This window comes from Adiantum capillus-veneris, chromosome 5 (assembly GCF_014529385.1).
Source record: "Adiantum capillus-veneris isolate H3 chromosome 5, ASM1452938v2, whole genome shotgun sequence".
Taxonomy (NCBI): Eukaryota; Viridiplantae; Streptophyta; class Polypodiopsida; order Polypodiales; family Pteridaceae; genus Adiantum; species Adiantum capillus-veneris.
The window spans coordinates 145,628,493-145,650,300 of record NC_140935.1 but is presented as its reverse complement, the minus strand read 5'-3'; the positions used below and the strand labels follow the sequence as shown (position 1 = coordinate 145,650,300).

The window sequence follows — 21,808 nt, the reverse complement described above, 5'->3', positions numbered from 1 at the left end:
CATCGGGAAATCACTACCGGTGGTAATAACTCGCAGGAGGAAACGATTGGAAGGAAGTGCTGTCATGCACAAGGAATCTTCAGACTGGAACCGTCCGCCTACGTTGAGCGACGGCTTGGAACAAGAACCTTCTTTAAGGTGATCGCAAATTGTGGAAGAAAGACATCGAACTTAATGCTCTATGACTTGGGCATTCCCTATGTGGGAGGACACAAGAGGTTTAATACCCTCTGGACTAACAGCGTAGGATTATGCGCAAGGACAAATACCTAGATTGATTTCTAGGAAGATTATTCTTCTCGAATTTGAGAAGACAGAATCAAATTAACAGAGTCTTAGATAAGGAAACTTTGGATCAGAACAATTGGCTTACCCAAAGCAAAGGCCCGGAATAAGAACTTACTTTGGTAAGATGACACACTTGTTCTGCCATAGGAAGATTCACATGAGCTTAATGCTCTCGACATGCCCTATGCGGGAGGACACAAGAGGTTTAATATCCTCAGGACTAATAGCGCAAGGTTTTGTGCAAGGACATAGACCTAGAATGATTTCTAGGAGGTTTATTCTTCTGGGAATTGAGAAGGTGAAATTGAGTTAATAGATTCTCGGATGAGGAAACTTCCAATTTGTTGAAAAGACGCGAATGACGAGTTCTTACATGGCTCGTAACTTTAATGAAAGGTGAAGGATATCCTCGAGGTTCTAGAGGAAAGACATGAATCGGTAAGGTAAGTATTGAATCATTGAATTTTTGTTTAATTAAATTTTAAAGTTCTAGCATGAATGGCCTCTATATAAACCTGCACCTACTCTTGGGCACTGACGACGTGAGTAGGGATGTCATAGCTGTTGTCCAAGCTATGCATGATAAAGGTGATAATCTTATTCTTCCTGTTTGGACAAGCAGTGAAGTTGAGATCACATATTGTCAAGTTTGGTTCTTTGCTCTTCGTAGGTTTGTAGTAGTATTCATTTTTCGATTTCATATTTAGCTTACATGTGGACTTAAGAATGTGTTCCATTATAAGTTGTTGTGTGAAGTTTGATTTCTAGGATTAAGTTTTTAAGATGTCTTATCCTTTTTTTTTTTTTGCTTAAAGTTGAGTACTTATTTTAAGCCAAGTAAGTTGCGTCAACTTATTTTACACATGCCTTTTCTAAAAACATTTTTAAGTTAATAATGTTTTGTTTTATCTAGTTTTGTTTCGTAGCAAACAAAGTGATTTAGTTTGTTTGTTTGTTTGTTTGTTTGTTTTTGTTTTTCTTTTCTTTTCGTGTGTCCCTTGCTTTTATAGTTTTATGAGTGCTTTATTCCCTCTTATAATTCGTGAGTTCGGACTATTTTGAACTTATGAAGGTATATCTCTTTTGAGAAAGGACTAGCTCAACTCACCATTGAGCAAGATTTGGAATCTTTCCGGTTTCTCCCCGGCAGTTTAGTTGGACCTTTACAGTTGAGGACAACTGTTTATAAGTGAGAGGGATGTTGCTAAATTGGCTTTACCTTACAGAAAAATAATTCTAAATGAATTATTGGATTTATAAGTGAGAGGGTTTTCTCGCTTGGAACACCAAAGACAAATAATTCTAAATGAATTATTGGAATTTTAAGTGAGAGGGCTTTTCTCACTGGAGACATCCGAGTACAGAGTATTCATAGTGTGTCATTTAAAGTAATGACGGGAACACTGAGAACGGGAATATCTGTAAGGCCACCAGGAACGGGTACTTCTGATGCGTCACATCGGATGGGTGACGGGGAGCATCGGGAAGAAGTATTCGACCATCCGGGAACGGACATCTCTGATGCGTCATAGGATGGGTGACATAGAGCATCGCGAAGGAGATTGTACCGTAAGTTCGGTAGGAAAGGACTAGGTGATGGGTATTGCTGATGCGTCACAAGGTGGGTGACGGGTGCATCGGAAAGGGAATATCCATAGTCGGAAGGAAATTCCGAACTGTGTTAGAATTGTGCACAAGGAAAAAGCAAGCACTTGAATGAAGATGGGTTCAGAGGAAACTTTGAGGAAAAACAGATGCTTTTTGAGAAAGCGGGATTGCCTTTCGGGAAAGCAGATGCTTTCTCGCGAGGAAGTCTATGTCTGCATTGCAACTGTGCATGTGATTGCATCCAGGGACGCCTGGGAAGTGCTGTGAAAGCATTGTTTTTTACTTATAAGGTTTAATTGAGTTTTTGGACAGATTCGGACCATTTTTAAAGGTGACTGACCGCCCAGTTAATAAGTGGGCAGCCGTCTGATAAATAAGGCAACAGATCAGCCAGCGTTTTCTCTCTCTTTTTCTGGCAGAGCTGCGAAAAAAAAAAACGAAAAAAAAAAAAAAAAAACGGCCGCGATCTCTACGCGAGCAGCTATTCGTGCCCGCGGCTAGGAGCTATAAAAGCATCACATTCCCTTACTCAGAGAGGAAGACCAATCTTTGCAAGGAGGAGATGCTGCTGCAGATTTCAGTTGTAAAGAGGACGTTGCCGGTGATGCCCATGGCTGCCCCAAGTGTACCAGATGTCGCCAAGACTCAATGCGCGAGTTCCCTCGCGAAGAAGTGCCTACGGAGCGTGTTTCCATCGCGAGAAGTTGCTGTTTTTCTCTGTTTTCAGTCCATAAACGTCGTAGACGGGGCTGATTTACGAGAAGGAACCCGAGAACACACCTCTTCTGTGTGTAAGATTGGAAGAGAGGATTTTCTATGTAGAGATCTCTTCCGGGGAATTGTTTTTCGAGAACCGAGTAGCGTTTCGAGCATCGAGACTTTGAAGGTAACGATTTTCATGTTATGATCTCTGAGTATTTGATTGCAGGTGTACTTCCTCTTCGTGAGGGAGTAGGAGCAGAGGAAGGCATGAGCCTCTGCACGAGAAAAGCGCTCTGAGGAACTAGAGCCAGATCAGCCCAAGGGTTTCGTACCCAAGTTTGGGAAGCAGATCCACGGATCGAAGAGAGGTAGACTCTCGAGATGTGATCCAGAAGTTGAAATTCCCAAGGGAAGGACTTCGTGTCCAGGAAAGCGGAGTTAATCTGCAGGAAGAGGACTCTGGAAACAGAGTTAGAAAAGAGTTGCAGGGATGTCATGCTCTGAGTTTGGAAGGTGAGATCCAGAGGCGAGAACCTTGGTTCTCAAGGATTTGGAATAAGGAACGGAAGTTCCTTGGAATAGGGTTTTGCCCTAGGAATCGGAAGCTAAGGCTTCCAGGAACCATCAAGTCTTATTCTAGAACGAACGTGGTAATACGTTCGGTTCAAGTGCTTGTATAGACTTCTCCTCAGTAATAAAGATACTATTACGGGGGGGGGGGGGGCAGCCCATCTTCTGGTCCCCAGTACTGTGTCGATCTTCTCACTATATCTCTCTCTCTCTCTATCTATTTTTCTCTATATCCTCTGGCTTCAATATTAAGTGATAAATTTTATTTATCCGAGTATATCTTATATTTGCTATGCGCTCCCGTTTGTGACATTTGAGATCCGAATGAATTTTGAATGTGATTTTTCATGTGATGTCCTGTGATGTCGTGTGATGTGATTATCGATTGGTACATGTGCTAGATGTGTGTTCCTAGTGCGTTGGTATCAACAGTCAGTCTCTGCCAAGACAGTTTATGGCCTCTGTCTGTTTTGCAGGCGCAATCGAGGGCGATTACAATGCTTTAAGAGGGGGGTATGTCACAAACTGGTGACGTGGCCGCTCAGTACACACATATACACCTTTCCTTTGGCATGGAATAGTCCCGGCTGCAAGGAGAAATGATGACGTGGCTGCCCTGTACGGATTCGGATTTTACGCTGTCTTGCTGACATGGCAGACCCCTATGGATAGTTCCGGAAATCACAACGCTTTTTGTGGCGCTTTTTACGGCAGTTTCTACGCAAGGAGAGAGAGAGAGAGCTTTTATTTATTTTGCTTTATTCCAAGGCTTGAGAAAAAAAACAAAGGCTTTATTTGTTGATTGCTTTTGGAACAGCTTTTGGGGCTCTACTTTTGGCATCCCTTGTAATGAATAAATAAGTGGGCAGGCCTCCCACTTTTCAGAGCATCTGGACGCAGAGTCTGAGAGTGAGAGCCTCCCACTTCCTTGTACTTTGAGTTGCAGACTAGTACAGAAAGAAATACCGAAAGGGGCGCCAGTCTTTGGGGCCAATATCTCTAGGCACGGAACTCCGCCTGGCCGTGTCGAATCAATTGTGAGCTATGAACTGTTTTGAAGTGAATTCTTGTGGTGTCGCGGTAGAATCTCGACTTGGAGTGTCCAAGTTTGTTACAATGTTCCACAATCAAGCGGTCTTCCACAATTTGGATGCGTGTGCATGTTTTCCAAGGTTGCATCCCAAACTCGTATTTATCAATCTTCCCATACTGTACTATAAATATTGGCTGACATGTATGGAACCATGCATAAGTAGACAATACTTAGCATATTTTTTGTACTGGTAGTGATTGCCCGTACTATACAATGTTTTTATTGTTTTTTTCGTACCGTATTTATCGTACCTATCCTTCTTGGTGTTTTCCATTTGCAATCCCAGCTAGGGCTGTTTTTGAATTTTCTTGCTGCAATTCCTTGCTTTTTGCCATGTTGGGTGCTTGTGCTGCTTCTAAACTGTCACAAGACGGGCACCACGTGCCGATAAAAAAGAACAGACTGAACAGACTTTTAGTACTTCAATAACAATTGAATTGAGAGAGAGAGAGAGACGAATCGGAGTGGCGGAATTCCACCCCAGAGAGTATTGGCCCTAGACCTTGGCGTCCCTTTTGGTATTTCTTTATATTGCATCAACCCACTACAAGCCGGTACTCCAGACTCTGCACCTTCTCCAGCAAGCATGCCAAAGAATGAGCCCTAAAAGCTCATATTTAAAGGCCCTAGGCCCCAAAAGCAGTTTACAGTAAAAAGCCTTCCAACTCAAAAGCATCTGGTCCAAAAGCAAAGGCAAAAAGCTGCCAGCGTAAATCACGAATTCCGTACAGTAGTCAGCGCAAAACGCGGAAATCCGTATAGTCTGCCACGTCATTATGTTAGCGCAATTTCCGGAATTTCTGTACAGCTACCACGTCATCAGCTGCTCCGCTAGCTTTTTCTATGTGTGTGTGGGTCTTGCTTTATTTTAATCCTTTATGTCACTTGGGGCCCCATCGGACGGGGTCCCCATAAGTTGGTAGGACTTCTTCTTCTGTTACTTGTTCTTCTTAGGGTTTAGGCCCCTCGGCCAGTATCTGCAAGTTGGCTCCATTCTTTAGGGCTTTGACACGTCAACAGTTTGTGACATAAACTGCCATTGCCTCCAAGGAAAGCAGGCAACTTACGAATTTTGTTATGTTAGGATACCATTATATAGTCCATGCACCGTCTCAAGATATTCTTTGAATCTTGCAAATCCTGAATACTATTAGTGAAGCCTTCAGATCCTTTCCTCTACCAGCTTAATAACAAGAAGTGTATTTACAGCATTGGGCCTAAGTCCCAGGCATCAAATGCCTTTGTTGTAATTTAAACTAAGCAAGACCATTATATAGTTCATGGAATCCTTAAGCAATATCCTTTGATCTTGCAAATCCTGGATGTTCTTAGTGAAACTTTTCCTCTGCTGGCTTATTCACAAGAAGCTGATTTGCTAGGTTGTACCACCCAGACAATATGTCTCGGGCATCACGTGCAGTTGTTGTAATCGGAACCAAGCTAAAAACAGATGCTAAGGTTGCATTTATGTGGAGTCTTTAAAGGTCTAGCTGTAATCTATATTTTTCTGGGGGCTTTACAATAAAGCTACAGCTTTTCAAGAAATACCTTGTATTGTGGTACTGATCAACAAAGCTTTTGTGTCTACTTGTCCCATGTGTTTACTTAAACCAGTTGTTGATGCATGTTGCTTGCTAGGGGCGAACAGATTTTGTGTATATACAGGTCTCTATTATGCATTTTGCTTGTCCAAGGGGGATAATTTAGTGTGGATGTTTTGTAAAATTGAAGTGCAATGGTTGCATGACAAGAGTTTCCCAGAAACTGGTTGTAACACTGAAAAGTCGAATTTCTTAAAATTTGCAAGCAGTGCATCAGCCATATTCATTGGAGTGTATGAGCCTGTGAAGCAGAAACTACAAGAGCTCTTTCCAGAACATCTGAGCTCGGTTGCTCACCTGGTTAGTTTGTCTCACAATTACGTGTCTAGTTTGCTGAACCTTTGCAAAAGACTTTTCACAGGCAAGTCATCACATATCTTGCAGCTTGTAGCTACTAGTACTACAGATCTTCATTTTGCTTTTTGCACGAAACAGATTTGTTGGCAGAAACCAGGGAATTATGCTGAAAATGTAGCAGTGATTGGAAATGCAGTTGAGAATTATGCTAAAGCACAATTCTCTGAACATAGGTGTTATATATGGTAGTTAAGGTATCTTTTTTGAGGGAAAAGAAATCAGAATAGCAATGATACTTGTTCTGCCGTTCCACTGTATGTTTAAGCATTTGTATCCGGTACAAAAACTTGTATGGCTAGGAAAATCATAGTGACGAAAGTGTACCATTTTTGATGTTGGCTGTGCTTTAAAGATTTAAAAATTTACAAATTTTCAGACAGCAGGAGCTATTGGAGGGGCTGCAGCTTCTCTTGTTCGTGTGCCAACTGAGGTGCGAGCTTTTCCACTGTCAGAGATGCTCCTCCAGTTTGATGCTAACAGAAAATGTTCTGGTGAATTGACAGGTTGTGAAACAGAGAATGCAGACAGGACAATTTGCTTCCGCTTATGGTGCTGTTCGTTCTATAGCTTCAAAGGAGGGCCTTGGTGGTCTTTATGCTGTCTGTTTGCTAACCCACAATATTCTTTGTGCTTGTCTATCATGCAGAGAAAGCACAATTTGCTTCTTTTTTTGTTTTTTTTGGGGTTATTGGATTTTGTGCTTAGATGCGGTTTGACTGCAGGGAGGTGGTGCCTTTCTGCTGCGGGACTTGCCTTTTGATGCGATACAATTTTGCTTGTATGAACAGATGAAAATTGGTTACAGGAAATCGGTATGCTTTTTGTTTGTCTAAACATGAGGATCCTCCTAACAAATATTGCGACACTTGTCCTCAAGGTATTCATAGTTGCACCTGGCTTGTTGTAGGCCAAGAGAGAGCTGTATGATCATGAGAATGCTCTAATTGGAGCGCTTGCTGGTAGGAATTTTTCACAGACAAGGGTTTTTTTAATCTTTGTGATTCTCAGTTTAATGTATGCCATGCATGTAACAAAACAGGTGCAGTAACTGGTGCTGTGACGACACCATTGGATGTGATTAAGACACGGCTAATGACACAGGCAAGTGGTTTTTTGTTGTCTGACAAATGATCATGTCGAGTATGAGTACCCTCGTCTTAAATCTTTTGCGCAGGGTGCGAAAGGACACTATAAAGGTGTGACTGATTGTGTTGTGAAGATAATGCAAGAGGAAGGTGCCTCTGCATTTCTGAAGGTCTGAGTCTTAAATGCCCTTTTTACTGTTTGAACTTAAGAGTGCGTCGTATTTCTCAACAAACACTCAGCAGAGTAATTATGCAGGGTATTGGCCCGAGAGTAATGTGGATTGGTATTGGAGGCTCTATATTCTTTGGTGCATTGGAAAGGACCAAGCAGTTTTTGAGCTCACAGAGGCAAGAGAAATTTGAGTGAAAGCGGTGTCCTTGGGCCATCCTGGGTTGCCCTTGCTGATCAGTTTGCAGCCCCTATTGTCCTGCAAGTGCTCTTCTTATCTTTTACACAGCTAGCATTGGCAGGATTGATTAATGATTTTGAAGAGCTTGACTACTCATTAAGAGTTGGTTGAAAAGTGGGCTACTTCACATTGACGGAGCCCTTCTAGCTGTCAGCAACCGACACGAGGTAAGTCTCAGAGCTGATTTTGATTTGTAGGGGCTTGGTTTCAAAAATAATTTTTAGGGCTTATTCATAAGGGACATTGTTTATGCTGGCTTGCCTGTTTCAAGCCAACGTTATCTCTCCTAAAAGTGCTGTGAAGGGCAGAATTGCTCCTTGATATGGAGTGCTCTTTGAAGGCACATTTGGGTATGTTTAGGCATATTCGTCGACAAAGTGATAGGTATTGACAGGGTTGATGTATCATATAGGAGAATTCGGCCATGCAGGTTCTCCTCATAAATTGGTAATAACAGTTTCGAAGGAGAAAAGGTGGTGAATGTTATGAAAAGATCCACTATTGCCAGAAAGTGTGGTGTGCTTCCACCTTCACTAGTAATTTGCCTTCAAATCCTACATTTATTTCCTTAGGATTTTTGAAGAGTGCAGTGGTAATTGATCTTTGTTTAGATTTAAAGGGACCGCCGTTTTCATTTATAGAGTGCCTACACAGGTAATGCCATAACAAAAAGAACAGTATTTGTCAGTCATTTTACAATCAGCAGTATAATTTCTGATCATTTTAGGACCCAAAAGAGAGGATATACTATTATGTCCAAACATACCATTTTTATTCTCCGGGCATTCACTTCGTCATAACACAAGGTAAAGTCTTTCCTCTCGTATTAAGCATCTTTTGGAATAGTTTCCTACGACGTTAAAATTCTCTCTCTCTCTCTCTCTCTCTCTCTCTCTCTCTCTCTCTCTCTCTCTCTCTTATTAAGCATCTTTTGGAATAGTTTCCTACGACGTTAAAATTCTCTCTCTCTCTCTCTCTCTCTCTCTCTCTCTCTCTCTCTCTCTCTCTCTCTCTCTCAGAAGAGCAGCAGAGACCAGACTGACTAGAGCCCACGCAGCACTGGGTAGATTGGAGAGGATGTGTTCGCAGGTTTAGTTTCAGGAGCCCCGGACGAAGCTCTGGCTCTTTGACACCTTGGTGGCTTTAGCATTGCTTTATGGGGCCGAGATATGGGGGCCCTCTTTGGATCACCACGGGAGGTCTGGTCGCACAAACGGATGGGGGAACATGGAGAAACCTCTCGTCTCTATGATCTCGTGGCTCAGTAGAGCCAATGCATCAGTACCACGGGCCATTATCCGCGCAAAGCTAGCGGCCCCCCCACTAGTGGTGGAGGCGCTCACTAGATCAGTCTCCTTCATAAACCGCACATGGAAACTTCCCAGAGACGGATACGCTCGCATAGCACTTGAGTCCTCTCGACAATTAGCCATACAAGGAGATACAACATGCTGGTATGGGGAGATGACATCATGGTTTCTGGTGCATGGGTTTAGCATAGACAGGTTGCCACCATTCCAGTACTCATTGGATGCACCATCTCTCATTCTTACACAGTCGGAGATCACCAAGCTCATCTGCCAAGACCTGACCCAGCTAGACACTAGGAGGACATGAATACAACCAGCACAAGAATTGGGCACGAAGATGGCTTTATATAGAGACCACCTTCTCCAACTTACGGAAGATGGTTTTGTGACGAGACCAAGATACATGGATATCCAATTGTCTCATGGGATACGATGTGCTATTGGCCAACTACGCACATCGTCTCACCAGTTGCGGATTGAAACTGGGAGATACAACGGAGTACCAACAGAGGCCAGGACATGCCCCTTGTGTGACATGGAACGGGAGACAGAGCTGCATCATACATGCCGTTGCCCTGTCTACTACGAGATACGAGGCCGCTTCCATTGCTTGTTCAAAGAGGTTTTGGACCACTCGCAAGAGTAATGGGATACGAAGATCAGAGATGCCTATGTTTGTTCTTGCTCGAGCTGCGCAGACACAGAGAGAGCCTGATGAATAGCAGGGCTAGCCAGTCTCAAAGACGGATCACAGACTTCTTCAGAGTAGAAATAGGACAGCCGCAAGAGCCACTCCCACAGCAGAGCTCCCCCTCGTCTCACACCAGCGGCACATTGATCGATCGAGCGATTGAATTGGGGAAATCCAGGCGCCCACGATTGCGGAGGACTACACAGCACCGACGGAGGCTACGTCAAAAGATTCGGAGCACGTTGGCCAGGCATGCACGACGGCCGGCCAGACTACTAACCATGGAGGAAATTGATGAGATTCGCCAATGACCGATGCTAGATTTTTTGTGATAAACCGCCCATTTTTGCTTAGCCTTATGCTTAGCTCACATCGACCAACCTAGGATCCCATAGTATATATCTTTGTTTTGTACTGTTGTTAGGTTATTTTCGTTATTCTGACTTTGTATCAGATCCACCACCTTGTAACTTTTTGGTCTCATAGGTCACTATGGCCTTTTGAAGACGTTAATATAACATTTCATTTCATTTCATTTCTCTCTCTCTCTCTCTCTGGATTGTTCCTACTACTTAAAAGTTTCTCTTTGCTCTTTTGTCTCCTATATTTTCTACATGCTGCAGTACTTCCTGGTATGAGCGCAAGAAGGATAAGGATCAGGTGGAGATCCTATGATAGGCTTTGATAGCTAGTCTTCAAAGAGTTCATTGCTGTAAATTGTTTAAATTTGTCGTATTCTTGCGTCATCCCTAAATATTGAGGGATTCTATCAAAGAATACGGTACTCTTTTGCACCGGAATGTTGAAATCTCGCCTCTACTGGTGCATGCCTCTTCATTGGCGTCACATTTGGTGGACATAATTTAAGAGAAGTTTGCAAGTCTGCACCTTTTGAAGGTACATTGTTAATGCGTTTTTACCTCTTCTTTCTTGCCCAACCCTTGCAATCTTTTTTCCCAACAGAGGTGGCTGTATCCTCTATTGTTAATAACTATAAGCCTAGCTGTGTTTTTAAGCCCATTAAAGGCATATTTGTTTGAGATCTACCACAAGAAGTTTTGGACAGATTCTCACCATAATTCCCGCATTATGACTCAAGGCAATATCATGAGCTTTTGTGAGGGAGGCATGGCATACCTAGCTAGGTATGATTGGGGGCAGGGGACTGCCGGCCCGGTGGGGGGGGCCGACGGAATTAATCTCTAAAACCAAAAAAGGGAGTTACATTTAAGAGCATAATACCATGCGAAAACTCTAGGGGAGCGAACTTCCTAGGAGCTCACCCATCCCAGTACTATTGCAACACATGCGTGCTTACCTAAAAGAATTGAGCTAGTCATCGAGACCCCAAAAATCGTAAGGTGATGGGGACCCCACCCTATCCATTTTCAAGGATAAGATATAACTACGAAGACTATCATAGGTCACCTCTTAAGTTTTAAAGTAACAAAGTTTTGACAGATTACATTTCTAAACTCCTTGCTCTTGCCAAGTCACACAAGGAGGAACTGGCTTTCTTCTCTTCCACAAGATCAGATCTTTCTAACTTTCTTAAAAAGTTGTGTGGTCTCATCGCTTCTTTGTTACTACCCTTGCACTCTTAGTTCGCCTACTAGTGTAAATATCTTCCCTCACGGTATCGCAATTTTGGAAGCTACTAAAGAATTCCAGACACATCTTTGAGCTATCATTGAAGGCACACTGTTAGAGCTTGTCCTCAAGTTTTCAAAGGTGTTCCCATTCTTACCCATCAAACAAATTGAAATAGAATCTATGGGAGCTGAACACAAGCTATGGACCTTACTCAACAAAGGCTTCTTAGCTCCAATCCAAATGAAGACCTAGTTATTGCTTGCTAGTTTTCCTATTGGATCCCTAGAATAATGCCATCTTAAAGTATTAAGAGGTGCACAATTCCTAGACAAAGGGAAAATTTTCAAAGCCCCATTTATCATCCGTACAACAAAATGCTCTTCGACCACTAGATTATATGGCCGAACCAAGGGTGTAATGGCATTCTCTAAAGCTATGGGCGAATACTACTCGAATTCTATTTGGAACACATGTTAGCCATATATAAAGCGTGGTTATAAATTCTTGGGCAATAGGACGCTATGAGTCAAGTATCATGTCCTTTGATTAGGTTATTTTGTATATCCTCAACCATCTAGAAGGCATCTTCCTTGAAAAACCTATAGAATACCATCTCTCCTTATGTTGCTCCTGATTTGGGGGGGGGGGGGGGCTAAGCCTAGCCATTGCTGTTAGCTTAGATTGCATTTATACGCTTTAGAAACATGATGCTTGAAGTAGTCAAGCTGATGAATCAGATACTTTGTTAGCTTCTTATAGTAGCCTCTTTGGGGTTAAGGTTATTTAAAGTATGATAAATCCTTGTTTGATAGGTGAAGAAAACATGAAGCTACTTCCTATTTGAAGATGTCTAACTCTCTTATCTTCCCCAGTGAGGCTTATAACTCCAATTTCTTGAGAGGAAAAGCAAGGAGATTTCATAGAGACAGAGGGAGAAGTCCTCAAATTAGGCATTTATTGGAGTTATGATCTAGGTGTAGGTACATTAGGGTGTATATACTATTGGCCGTTGCTATTACTAAGCACTACCTTGTATGCCTATTCATTTCATAATGAAAAAGATTCGAGCATGTCAACTACTCATTTCTAATATGGGTATCCACGCAACCAATGCGGCATAATTGCTCTCTCTCTCTCTCTCTCTCTCTCTCTCCACTAAGCCATTAAAAACTTTCCCTTTTACCTGCTACGCTATTACACATAGGGAAATCTCCTAAGCAACCCCAAATCTCTACTTGGACAGTCTGGCATTCTCCACATGCAATCAAACACTCTACTAACTCTCTACTTGGAGAGCTACAAACATGCGTTTTTGAAAGTCTATTTGTTGCATTGTGTGCATATAAGTGTGTACATACTATGTTTGTATGCATCATTGCTAATGTGTGCGTTTGTGTATGTGTGTACTTAATTCTCTTGCAATATAATGTCTCGAAAGGACATAAAAAATAGGATGAGCTTAAAGGGGAAGTAAAAGTTTAAGTTCACTTAGTTGAAGGGAGCTATGTCTTTCTTCACCAGATTTAGATGTCAAATAGAAGTTCTCTTATTTTTTGGATATTAAGCGTGAGTATTGTCCAAAGCTTTGTCAATGGCTGGCAAAAACATGGGGGTGTGCTGACAAGGCGAGTCGGTGAGGGTATCACATTAATGGGCTAAGAGGAGTGAAAAGAGACTCTACACGGGGATTTATCGGTTTAATGTAGTTATCAATAATGAGGTGGGAGCAGCCTTGGCTTGTGCATTTGCTGCTTTCAAGCCTGGAAAGAAGGTGGATTGGAGTGACTTTTCTAAGAACAAGAGCAAGAGAGCTTTCATCATGCTATGTCACCATCCATTGACTTAAAAAAATGGAGGTTAAACCAAAACCTTTGATGTGCTATGCAATCTCAAAAACTTCTTGAAGAGGAGGTCGCCATCATTTAGAAATGGAGGACCCAGCATGAGGAGAGTCTCTCCATAACCTCTGATTTGCTAGCCAAGAAAATGGATGATGGGAAGGAGGCAAAGCTCTCTCTATATAAGCATATGGGCTCCAAGAGACACATTGAAAAGAAAATCTTGAAGATTGAAAAATATTTAAGTGAAATCTAGCTAGATGAGGATGGGTGTTTTCAATCATCTGCAAGAGCAGAAACTCGAAAATGCTGAGGACCTCAAAGTAGTTTGTTGTGACGTTGTGGCAACTGAACAAGTATCTAGGAGATGCCTCTAAATGTTCCTTTCATTGGATTTTGAAAAGGAATTGTACATGTCATATCATAGCAAACTATCTACCTTCACAGTGGAAAGAGCTTGAACAAGAGTCCATTTTCTTTGACCTGCACCTGTTGAGCACCTAGTCATGGTACAAACCATCACACTAGAAGTTAGGAGGTAAAGGTTTATTTTTTTGCCTTTTCTATTATTAAACGCTTTGCAATGTCTTCTTTTCAATTTCTGTACTTGCTTTTATAGATGTGCATAATGTGGCTTGGGATGTGACGTTTCCGTGCTAGATCTTGTGGTTGCACCTTGTCTTCACTCATACCATATTGTTTTGCACTGCATTTGAATCTAGAGAGAACAGTTCTTGTCATGATCCCATGTGTGAGGTGAAAGAAATCCCAAGGAGTTGGATTTTTCCAATGGGTTTCCAAGGCCATCTACAAACCCCACTTGTACCAACGTCAGATAAATTCACTAATGACACCTTGCATTCCATTTTTTTCATCGATCCCATAGTAATTAAAAATCAGTCACTCAAGCTGTACAATGCACCTAAGATTTTTAAGTATAAATACTAGCAGTACAATACTTACCTTATTTAGCACAATAGGAACTTGGATTCTTGAAGTATAGTTACTACCAGTACCATATATACCACATTTAGTACTCTTAGTGGTGTAAATCAGTGTGCAACCCAATACTAGATAATATTACTGCTATACCCAATACTATTGCTATAGTGCATGATGGACCTGTTTTAGCATAGTATTTATGGTGTCCTATTTTAGCATGCTATATAGTTCTCTCGAATAATAATACTGTGGGACATGGTAGACTTTTTGTATACTCATAGTATCCTTATGTAATGTTTCAACATAGTATTTATGGTACCCTACTTTAGTATGCTATATAGTTCTCTTGAATAGCAATACTATAGGGCAGGGTAGACTTTCTGTTGTAGATCTCATTTAGTATAGTATTGCAAGTGCACTATTCTAGTGTTTAGGGTAGTACCATTCTAATGTTTAGACCTCTTAGTGTAGTATCCTTAGCTCATTGTAGTACTTACATAGCACTTCAATGAATGGTACATCTCAATTAATAGTACACTACTTCAAGTAGACCATTTTAGCGTTTAGTATAATACCTTGGAATATTAATGCTACAATGAATGGAAATAATCATTTAGAAATAGTCAATCAACAAATGGTACATACTAATTAAAACTCTAATATAGAGATATAGACTCCTACCAAACTTCTGTAGTTTCTAGTAGAGTTCTACCAAACACCGAGCAAGTCGCTTTCAGCAAAGGAAAGAGCATAGCATGCTCAATTTTATGGATTCTTTACGATTGCTTTCTTAGAGTTTCATTAGAGGAATCATGTCTAGTATTTTTCTTATAGCTCAAAGACAAAGCCTATCACCTCGTACAAGGGGCACTGTCTAGTATCCATGTATATTGTAAAGGTTTTCAAATTCAATTGGGAGGGGTATGGTTTGGTATTATTTTTGTACCTGCAAAACTCTACCACTAAGCTACGACATATAGACACATTGTTCATCTCTCTCTCTCTCTCTCTCTCTCTCTCTCTCTCTCTCTCTCTCTCTCTCTCTCCTTGCTTAAGTAACAAGCCTTGAGTTTAAGAAGTGTTGGATCTAGATCAATGAGGCCTCTTGGAATCATTTGTATAATGTCCATATTTCTCTCCTCTCTCTCTCTCTCTCTCTCTCTCTCTCTCTCTCTCTCTCTCTCTCTCTCTCTCTATCTAATTTTAGGACTTGTTGGATATCTCCTTAAGTTGTTTGGAACCATTTCTTGAAATGAAAATTCCCTTAAAATTCCTTGAGCTCAACACGTTTTAGATACATCTTTAAATTCTCCTAGGTTTTCATACAATGTTTTTTTCATCGTCTACACGCTCTCTCTCTCTCTCTCTCTCTCTCTCTCTCTCTCTCTCTCTCTCTCTCTCTCTCTCTCTCTCTCTCTCTCTCTCTCTCTCTCGTTCATTCGATAAAGCATAGCACTATCTTAACTAATTGGTTTCCAAAGTAAAACTACCAAAAAGCTTGCTCCAAGAGCATTGTTTATTTTGGAGAGGCCAATATGTTTTTGTTGGTGTTGGGATAATATGGTTCTGCATAAGTTTTCTCGGATGGTGTGGTTAGCTTGCATGGCCAAATGAGTGCCAAGCTAGGGTGCCACCTTTTAAAAGAAAACTAGAGAAGAGCGCCCATCTCATAGATGGGAGCATAACCAATAAGATCAAGTTGATGGTAAAGTGTGACCAACCACAACCCACATGAACAACCAAAACACATCAATTTTCATGTGCAACACTATATAATTAGAATAGCAAGCAAGCCTATGTGACACACAATTAAAACATTAAAGTGAATCATTACACATCGTTAAATCATTCCCAGTATCACTATCATTACAATAACACTCTAAACTTTATTCATTCAATGGGATCCACACGGCGTGTCAATTGGCATGATTTTCAATAAGCTACTATAGCTTGCTTTCCTTGTGTTACTCAAGGCTCTTTCTCAAGTAGAATAGTGAATGACATTTCCTTCCTCCTCATGATCTTGGGTCCAAAATTCTCGTCTCCATTTCACTAGAAAGAGCACTATAAAATGTATGTATAATTAGCTCTCAAATGGACCCAACCCATTCATTCTCTCATATGAGATGTGGCATGGTGTTTCAAATTCTCCTTGTCCAGCCTCCACTCCCAAGATGTGATGCTCCAGCAAACTCCAAATGTGCCATGGCTGCATCTCTCTGCTGCTAAAATCTCTCAAGATTCTCTTGTGTCTCGTGAAATCCCCACCCACTCCTCTGCGTCCAACCATGCCGGCTTTGGACTGCCGACATTATACTTGTCTCTCGCCTCTGACCAACGGTGTGACATTGTGGCCTTTGCCACGTCCAAAAACCAGCCATTCGAGACTTTCTTGTACCCCTCTGCCGGCCTGTACTCTCTGTGAATGGCCTCGACACTGTAACTCTTTCTTTCATCATCGAGATTATCCCAAACCTCCATCACAGAGTAACCAAACTGAACTGTACAGAGCTGCTGAATGCTGTATCGCATGGAATTTTCAACCCTTTCCGCCACAACAACCCCATCCCTGCTCTTGTACACCTTGCTAGGATCATGCTCGTGTGATCCCCAAGGTGTACGTGGTGTGCCAATCGGTGAACTATCTACTGAAGAGAGTGGTGGATGCTCTCTCGGTGGTGTGGATGGATCGGTAGAACTGCCACCACAACAACCACCACCTCCAGAATGGCGCCTACCTTGTCTCGAGGATGAACCACTCGTCGGTGTAGGGGGCACATGAGTCCTAGGCATAGGGGGCACACTCAACTGAGGTGTGGGGCCGGTCGGTGTAGGGACCACACTAGTCCCGTGCCTAGGATCGGCCGTAGTAGGTCTAGAGGAACCTGCTGCCCACAGGTTGTGTGTCATCGCGATCTGCTCTGGTGTGAATTGAGACAAAAACAAGCCCATCTGCTCGGGTGACATGTCGGCCGGAGTGACAGGAAAACTAAAACTAGGAGAGTATGGTTCATCGTCATTGGCCACAGCTAATCATACACAAATAACACCCACAAAATACGTTAGTTTACAGAAGGAATGCTTAATAAAAACAAACACAAATAAACGAAGCTGCAAGACAAATGAATCAATGTAAAGTGTATTGTAGACTAATAAAAAGAGTTTTACAAAAGAGTTCCTAGCAAAAATCATTAGTTAATCTCTCATCTTCTATGAGATCTGATTCACCAAAGATGTCTATCTCAATCTGTACTTCTGCATCTTCGTCATCGAACTCTACTTCTTCATCGCTCTCCGAATCAACGTCAATATTTGACACCTCATCTCTAGGTTCAGACAATTGCCCACTGCTAACCTTCACCTCAAAATCTAAACTTAAAGTTTTCGTCGATCCTGCACTTTGTTCATGAATCACCTCTTCAACCTCAACGTTCAATCCTTCACACACTTGCTTGCTGCTTGGAGCAACTTGAACGACATAGAGCCCGCACGGTTTAGACATATCATTCTCATCTTTTTTCGTCTGTAGTGGATTGTGTGTGAACACTTGTTCACAATGCTGTGGAAGTACGAACGTATCCCGCGCATTTGAGCAGGATGGAAACACACACAACGTCTCTATAATCACCCGACACACACTCTTGGGATGACACACACACACACACACACACACACACACACACACACACACACACACACACACACACACACACACACACACACACACACACACACTATGGGGCACCACTCGGCTTACCCAACCCACCTGGCCGAAACAGGAACACACCAATGGAGTGAGAGGAGAGAGACTTATTCATTTGCCCACGCAACAAAGAGGCACACACACACACACACACACACACACACACACACACACACACACACACACACACACACACACACACACACACACACACACACACACACACACACACACTCAAAAAACTTAGCTCAAAAGAGGAATATTTCTGATGATTAGATAGAATTGATCTTGGGCCAACACCAATGGGGCAAATAGCTCACACAATATGGATGAAATACGACAGATACAATCACAAATTGGAGCAGAGACTTCGCTCACATGAGAAACTTACACAACCAAAACAGTAGGAAAAAGTGAGTAATTTAGCAAAATGGAGAGTGCCATTGTGTCCGGAACGGGCCAAAAACCTCAGTCTACAATATCAAAGTGCTCAAATCCGACCCCGGATGAGCAGTTTATGGCCAAAACAGGCTCCAAAAACAACCAAAACTCAGTTGCGACCGTTCTTCCTCCTCTCTTCATGTTTTTTCTGGCTTTCTCTCAGATTTTTCAATGTCCACACTTCACTTTATCCCTTGGGCACCTTTGGCCTTTCGATTGACCTCAAACCGACCCCAAACAACAGGCCAAAAAATGGCCACGCAGTTCATTTTTGTCACCCTTCTACATCCATCCGCACACCTGGCACTCAACTTTTTCCAATAATTCATCTCGCAATCACGTGAAGTGGCCCCCAAATATAGTTCTTATGATGAACTTTTTGCATAATCATCACAAGAAAACACCCTCGTTGTGTCCTCGCTTACCATGTGCAAGTATTGACCCCATTCGACCTCTTGACGCCACTAGATGCCATCTGACGCACCTGCTTACCTCCTGTCGTTGGCCCGCGGATGGCTTGCTCGAGAAGTTTTACGTGCTACCAACTCCTCATTATTATAAAAAAACACACTGATACTGGTGATAATGAAAATCGGTGTACTATGTACACGCTGTCCTACCTGTACACATATGGGCCCCACGTAACCACGTGGCTCTGGAAAATGGGCAATTCTTTATTCGATGCACCATGCATGTGTATGTACATATGCGCAATCACTTCTTCCAAAAAAATCCTGACATAATTTGCCCATCCCCTAGCCTGCTAGATCATTCATGATCAGTAGTAGCAACTAGCATACACCAAAGGGCTCTGTTGTATAGCCCACCTCATCATCTGCTCTCCTCCTGGATCAAAGAGAAAACTACTTGAGCAATCAAACAAACATTCCCAGAAGAAAAAGAAGTGTATATGTCCACCTGGATGAAAAGGCCAAAGGCATATCACCTGAATCACAAGAAGCATCATAGTACCACACATATCTTTGTCACCAATCAACCAAAATGCACCATAAGCATACCCAACTAACACATCCACCCTGTCTGGAGCTCCAAAATCATAAATATTGCATACCACATTCAACCCAACCAATTGAGACAACTCAAGTGACTCATCACCTGGCACCTTGGCTTCACTAGCCATAGCAACAACTTGCAAATCATGCACCCAAGTAGCTAAAAGCATTGTGTGAAGGTAAAGTTGTTGACATCCAAAGCAGAAAAGTAATCCCACGGCACACATATCCATAGCATAGGCATCCATATCTCTAAGTTCCTTGTTGTAGACTCATCCATATCTCTAAGTTCCTTGTTGTAGACTCATATATGCCAAACCCCTTCTCCTCATCATAAGCATACTCATCATCACACATAACTTCATCCATGTCATAATCATGGCTATCACCACTATCCATAGCTTCTAGCATGGATTCATCAATCTCCAAGGGTACAGGTTCCTGCTCTAAACCACAATCATGCTCACAAATCGGTACAATCACTTCACATGCATTAAAATATGGCTTCATAATAGGCTCCACATCCAACAAATCCACAAAAATGACTCTCAACCTTGCCCTCTTCCCTAGTTTCCAAGGAAATAGTATCCAAAGATACGTGCTCATCATCAATAACCTCAACCTCACACTCACACATGGAATCACAAGGTACACAAGTAGCCAATGCATCCTCTTCAAGACTTTTCAATCGTGTATCCAAAGCATTACTCACGTCTTTAGGCTCTTCCATAAACCTTTCAACCTGCAAGACCTCTTTACCCTCATAGTAGACCTGGGGAAGAAACGAGAAACATCATAGGATAGGCTACTTTTCACCTGCTTAGGCTTAACCTCATCTTGCACTTCAAATCCATCTTGCACATGCGTACTTGTACTGATACCAAGCTCCTCAAGACGCTTAATCTTCCATTCCTTGTGCTTTGCAATGCATACCGCATCTTCAAAAGAACCCCTTCTAACACAGGTGCAAGAACCCAAACTTTTTACTGACTCAATCCCCAGAAACTTCAATGGAGCTCATCTTTAGATAAGGACAAACACATGCACCTCAAATGAGTTTTCATAGTAATCATGGGAATTACAACAGGCAAAGGGGATTCCAGTATCTCTCTTAATATTCTTGGCCCAAAGATAAAGGCTATGCACTGCTGGTAAAAAAATCTTCCTGGACATATTAACATTTATATGGATTCTTTGTGTTAAATGAAAAGGAGTGAAGTGAGGTCCGTTTTGATCGTTCATTAAAGCCAACCATGCAACTCCCAAGAAGGCACACCTGACTTATCCTCTAATTTTGCTAGAATTTCAGTAGCATAACACCATAAATGGCTCAAACAACCAAAAAACCAGCCACAACAACTTGGAAAAATTTTGGCAGAGGTTTCCCATAAGTAGAGCAGTAAGAACCCAAAATATAGACTATATATGTATGCATAACTTGCCAACAATAGAACCCCGAGCATCAAGAAGGAATCACTAGTACATAGCCTATGGCGAGGTCACAAAAAGGGTGCTCCAGCCACCTTTATCATCGAAAGGATCTCACATTTGAGAATCCCCCAGCTCAATAAAACCTCATGCTATCCACCCTCTCACTGAAAGCTTATGCAAATCTCGTATAGTCAAGTCTCAGAAATGACTATCTTCTAGACCAAATCTCAGAAATGGCTGGGACTGCCAAATAAAACCAAGTATGGATTCACAAAGGCGTACAATGGCAGTATCCACAAGTAACCTACAATACCAGACAACGCACTCAAACAAGCGCCAAATGATGTATACCCACGACAACTGCAAGTGACTTCCACTTGCCAGTATATCACTCTACTCCAGCTACCTGTACCTGTGTGAATCACCTGTACCTGTACTTGTATTTGTAACCTGTAACCTGTAACCTGTGATATGTAATTTGCAACCCATAATCCCGAAGCTGAAGATACTTGAAGAAGATACTCCGTGGGGGTGCCAAAAGAATGTGAGCAGGATGGAAACACACACAACACCTCTATAATCACCCGACACACACTCTTGAGATGATACACACACACACACACACACACACACACACACACACACACACACACACACACACACACACACTCTATGGGGCATCACTCGGCTTACACAACCCACATGGACGAGACAGGGAACACACCAATGGAGTGAGAGGAGAGAGACTATTCATTTGCCCACTCAACACAGAGACACACACACACCCAAAAAACTCAGCTCTAAAGAGCTGTACATATGTGGGTCCCACAAAATCACCTGGCTTTGGAAAATGGGCAATTCTTTATTTGATGCACCATGCATGTGTATGTACATATGCGCAATCACTTCTTCCAAAAAACTCCCGACACCGCCTAGAGTTTACTTGAATCAATCCACTTTTGTCTTTACACATAGTTGCCTTAGGGCCGCTAGTAATAACTTTGAACCACTTGACATCAAAGATAAACATATCAAACTTTTTAAAGCTAATCTTCAAGATGTCTTGGATGTAGCCAAAGTATTCAAGTTGGCTAGTCTCTATGTTCTCATCCCTGGCACTACTCCTACTTTC

At 42.1% G+C, this 21,808-nt stretch overlaps 1 protein-coding gene across 1 annotated transcript in view; it reads left to right on the top strand.

Moving 5' to 3' along the window:
• The window catches only part of LOC147458240 (S-adenosylmethionine carrier 1, chloroplastic/mitochondrial-like), a 64,859-nt gene extending 56,605 nt beyond the window's left edge, over positions 1 to 8,254 (top strand). Inside the window, exons 5-12 of the mRNA XM_086512927.1 lie at positions 6,072 to 6,162; positions 6,596 to 6,649; positions 6,723 to 6,818; positions 6,942 to 7,031; positions 7,127 to 7,178; positions 7,259 to 7,320; positions 7,394 to 7,474; positions 7,561 to 8,254. Of these exons, the coding sequence (XP_086369053.1) occupies positions 6,072 to 6,162; positions 6,596 to 6,649; positions 6,723 to 6,818; positions 6,942 to 7,031; positions 7,127 to 7,178; positions 7,259 to 7,320; positions 7,394 to 7,474; positions 7,561 to 7,671 (637 nt within the window). The 3' untranslated portion in view covers positions 7,672 to 8,254. The remainder of the gene's footprint in view (positions 1 to 6,071; positions 6,163 to 6,595; positions 6,650 to 6,722; positions 6,819 to 6,941; positions 7,032 to 7,126; positions 7,179 to 7,258; positions 7,321 to 7,393; positions 7,475 to 7,560) is intronic.
• The last annotated feature ends 13,554 nt before the right edge of the window (positions 8,255 to 21,808 follow it).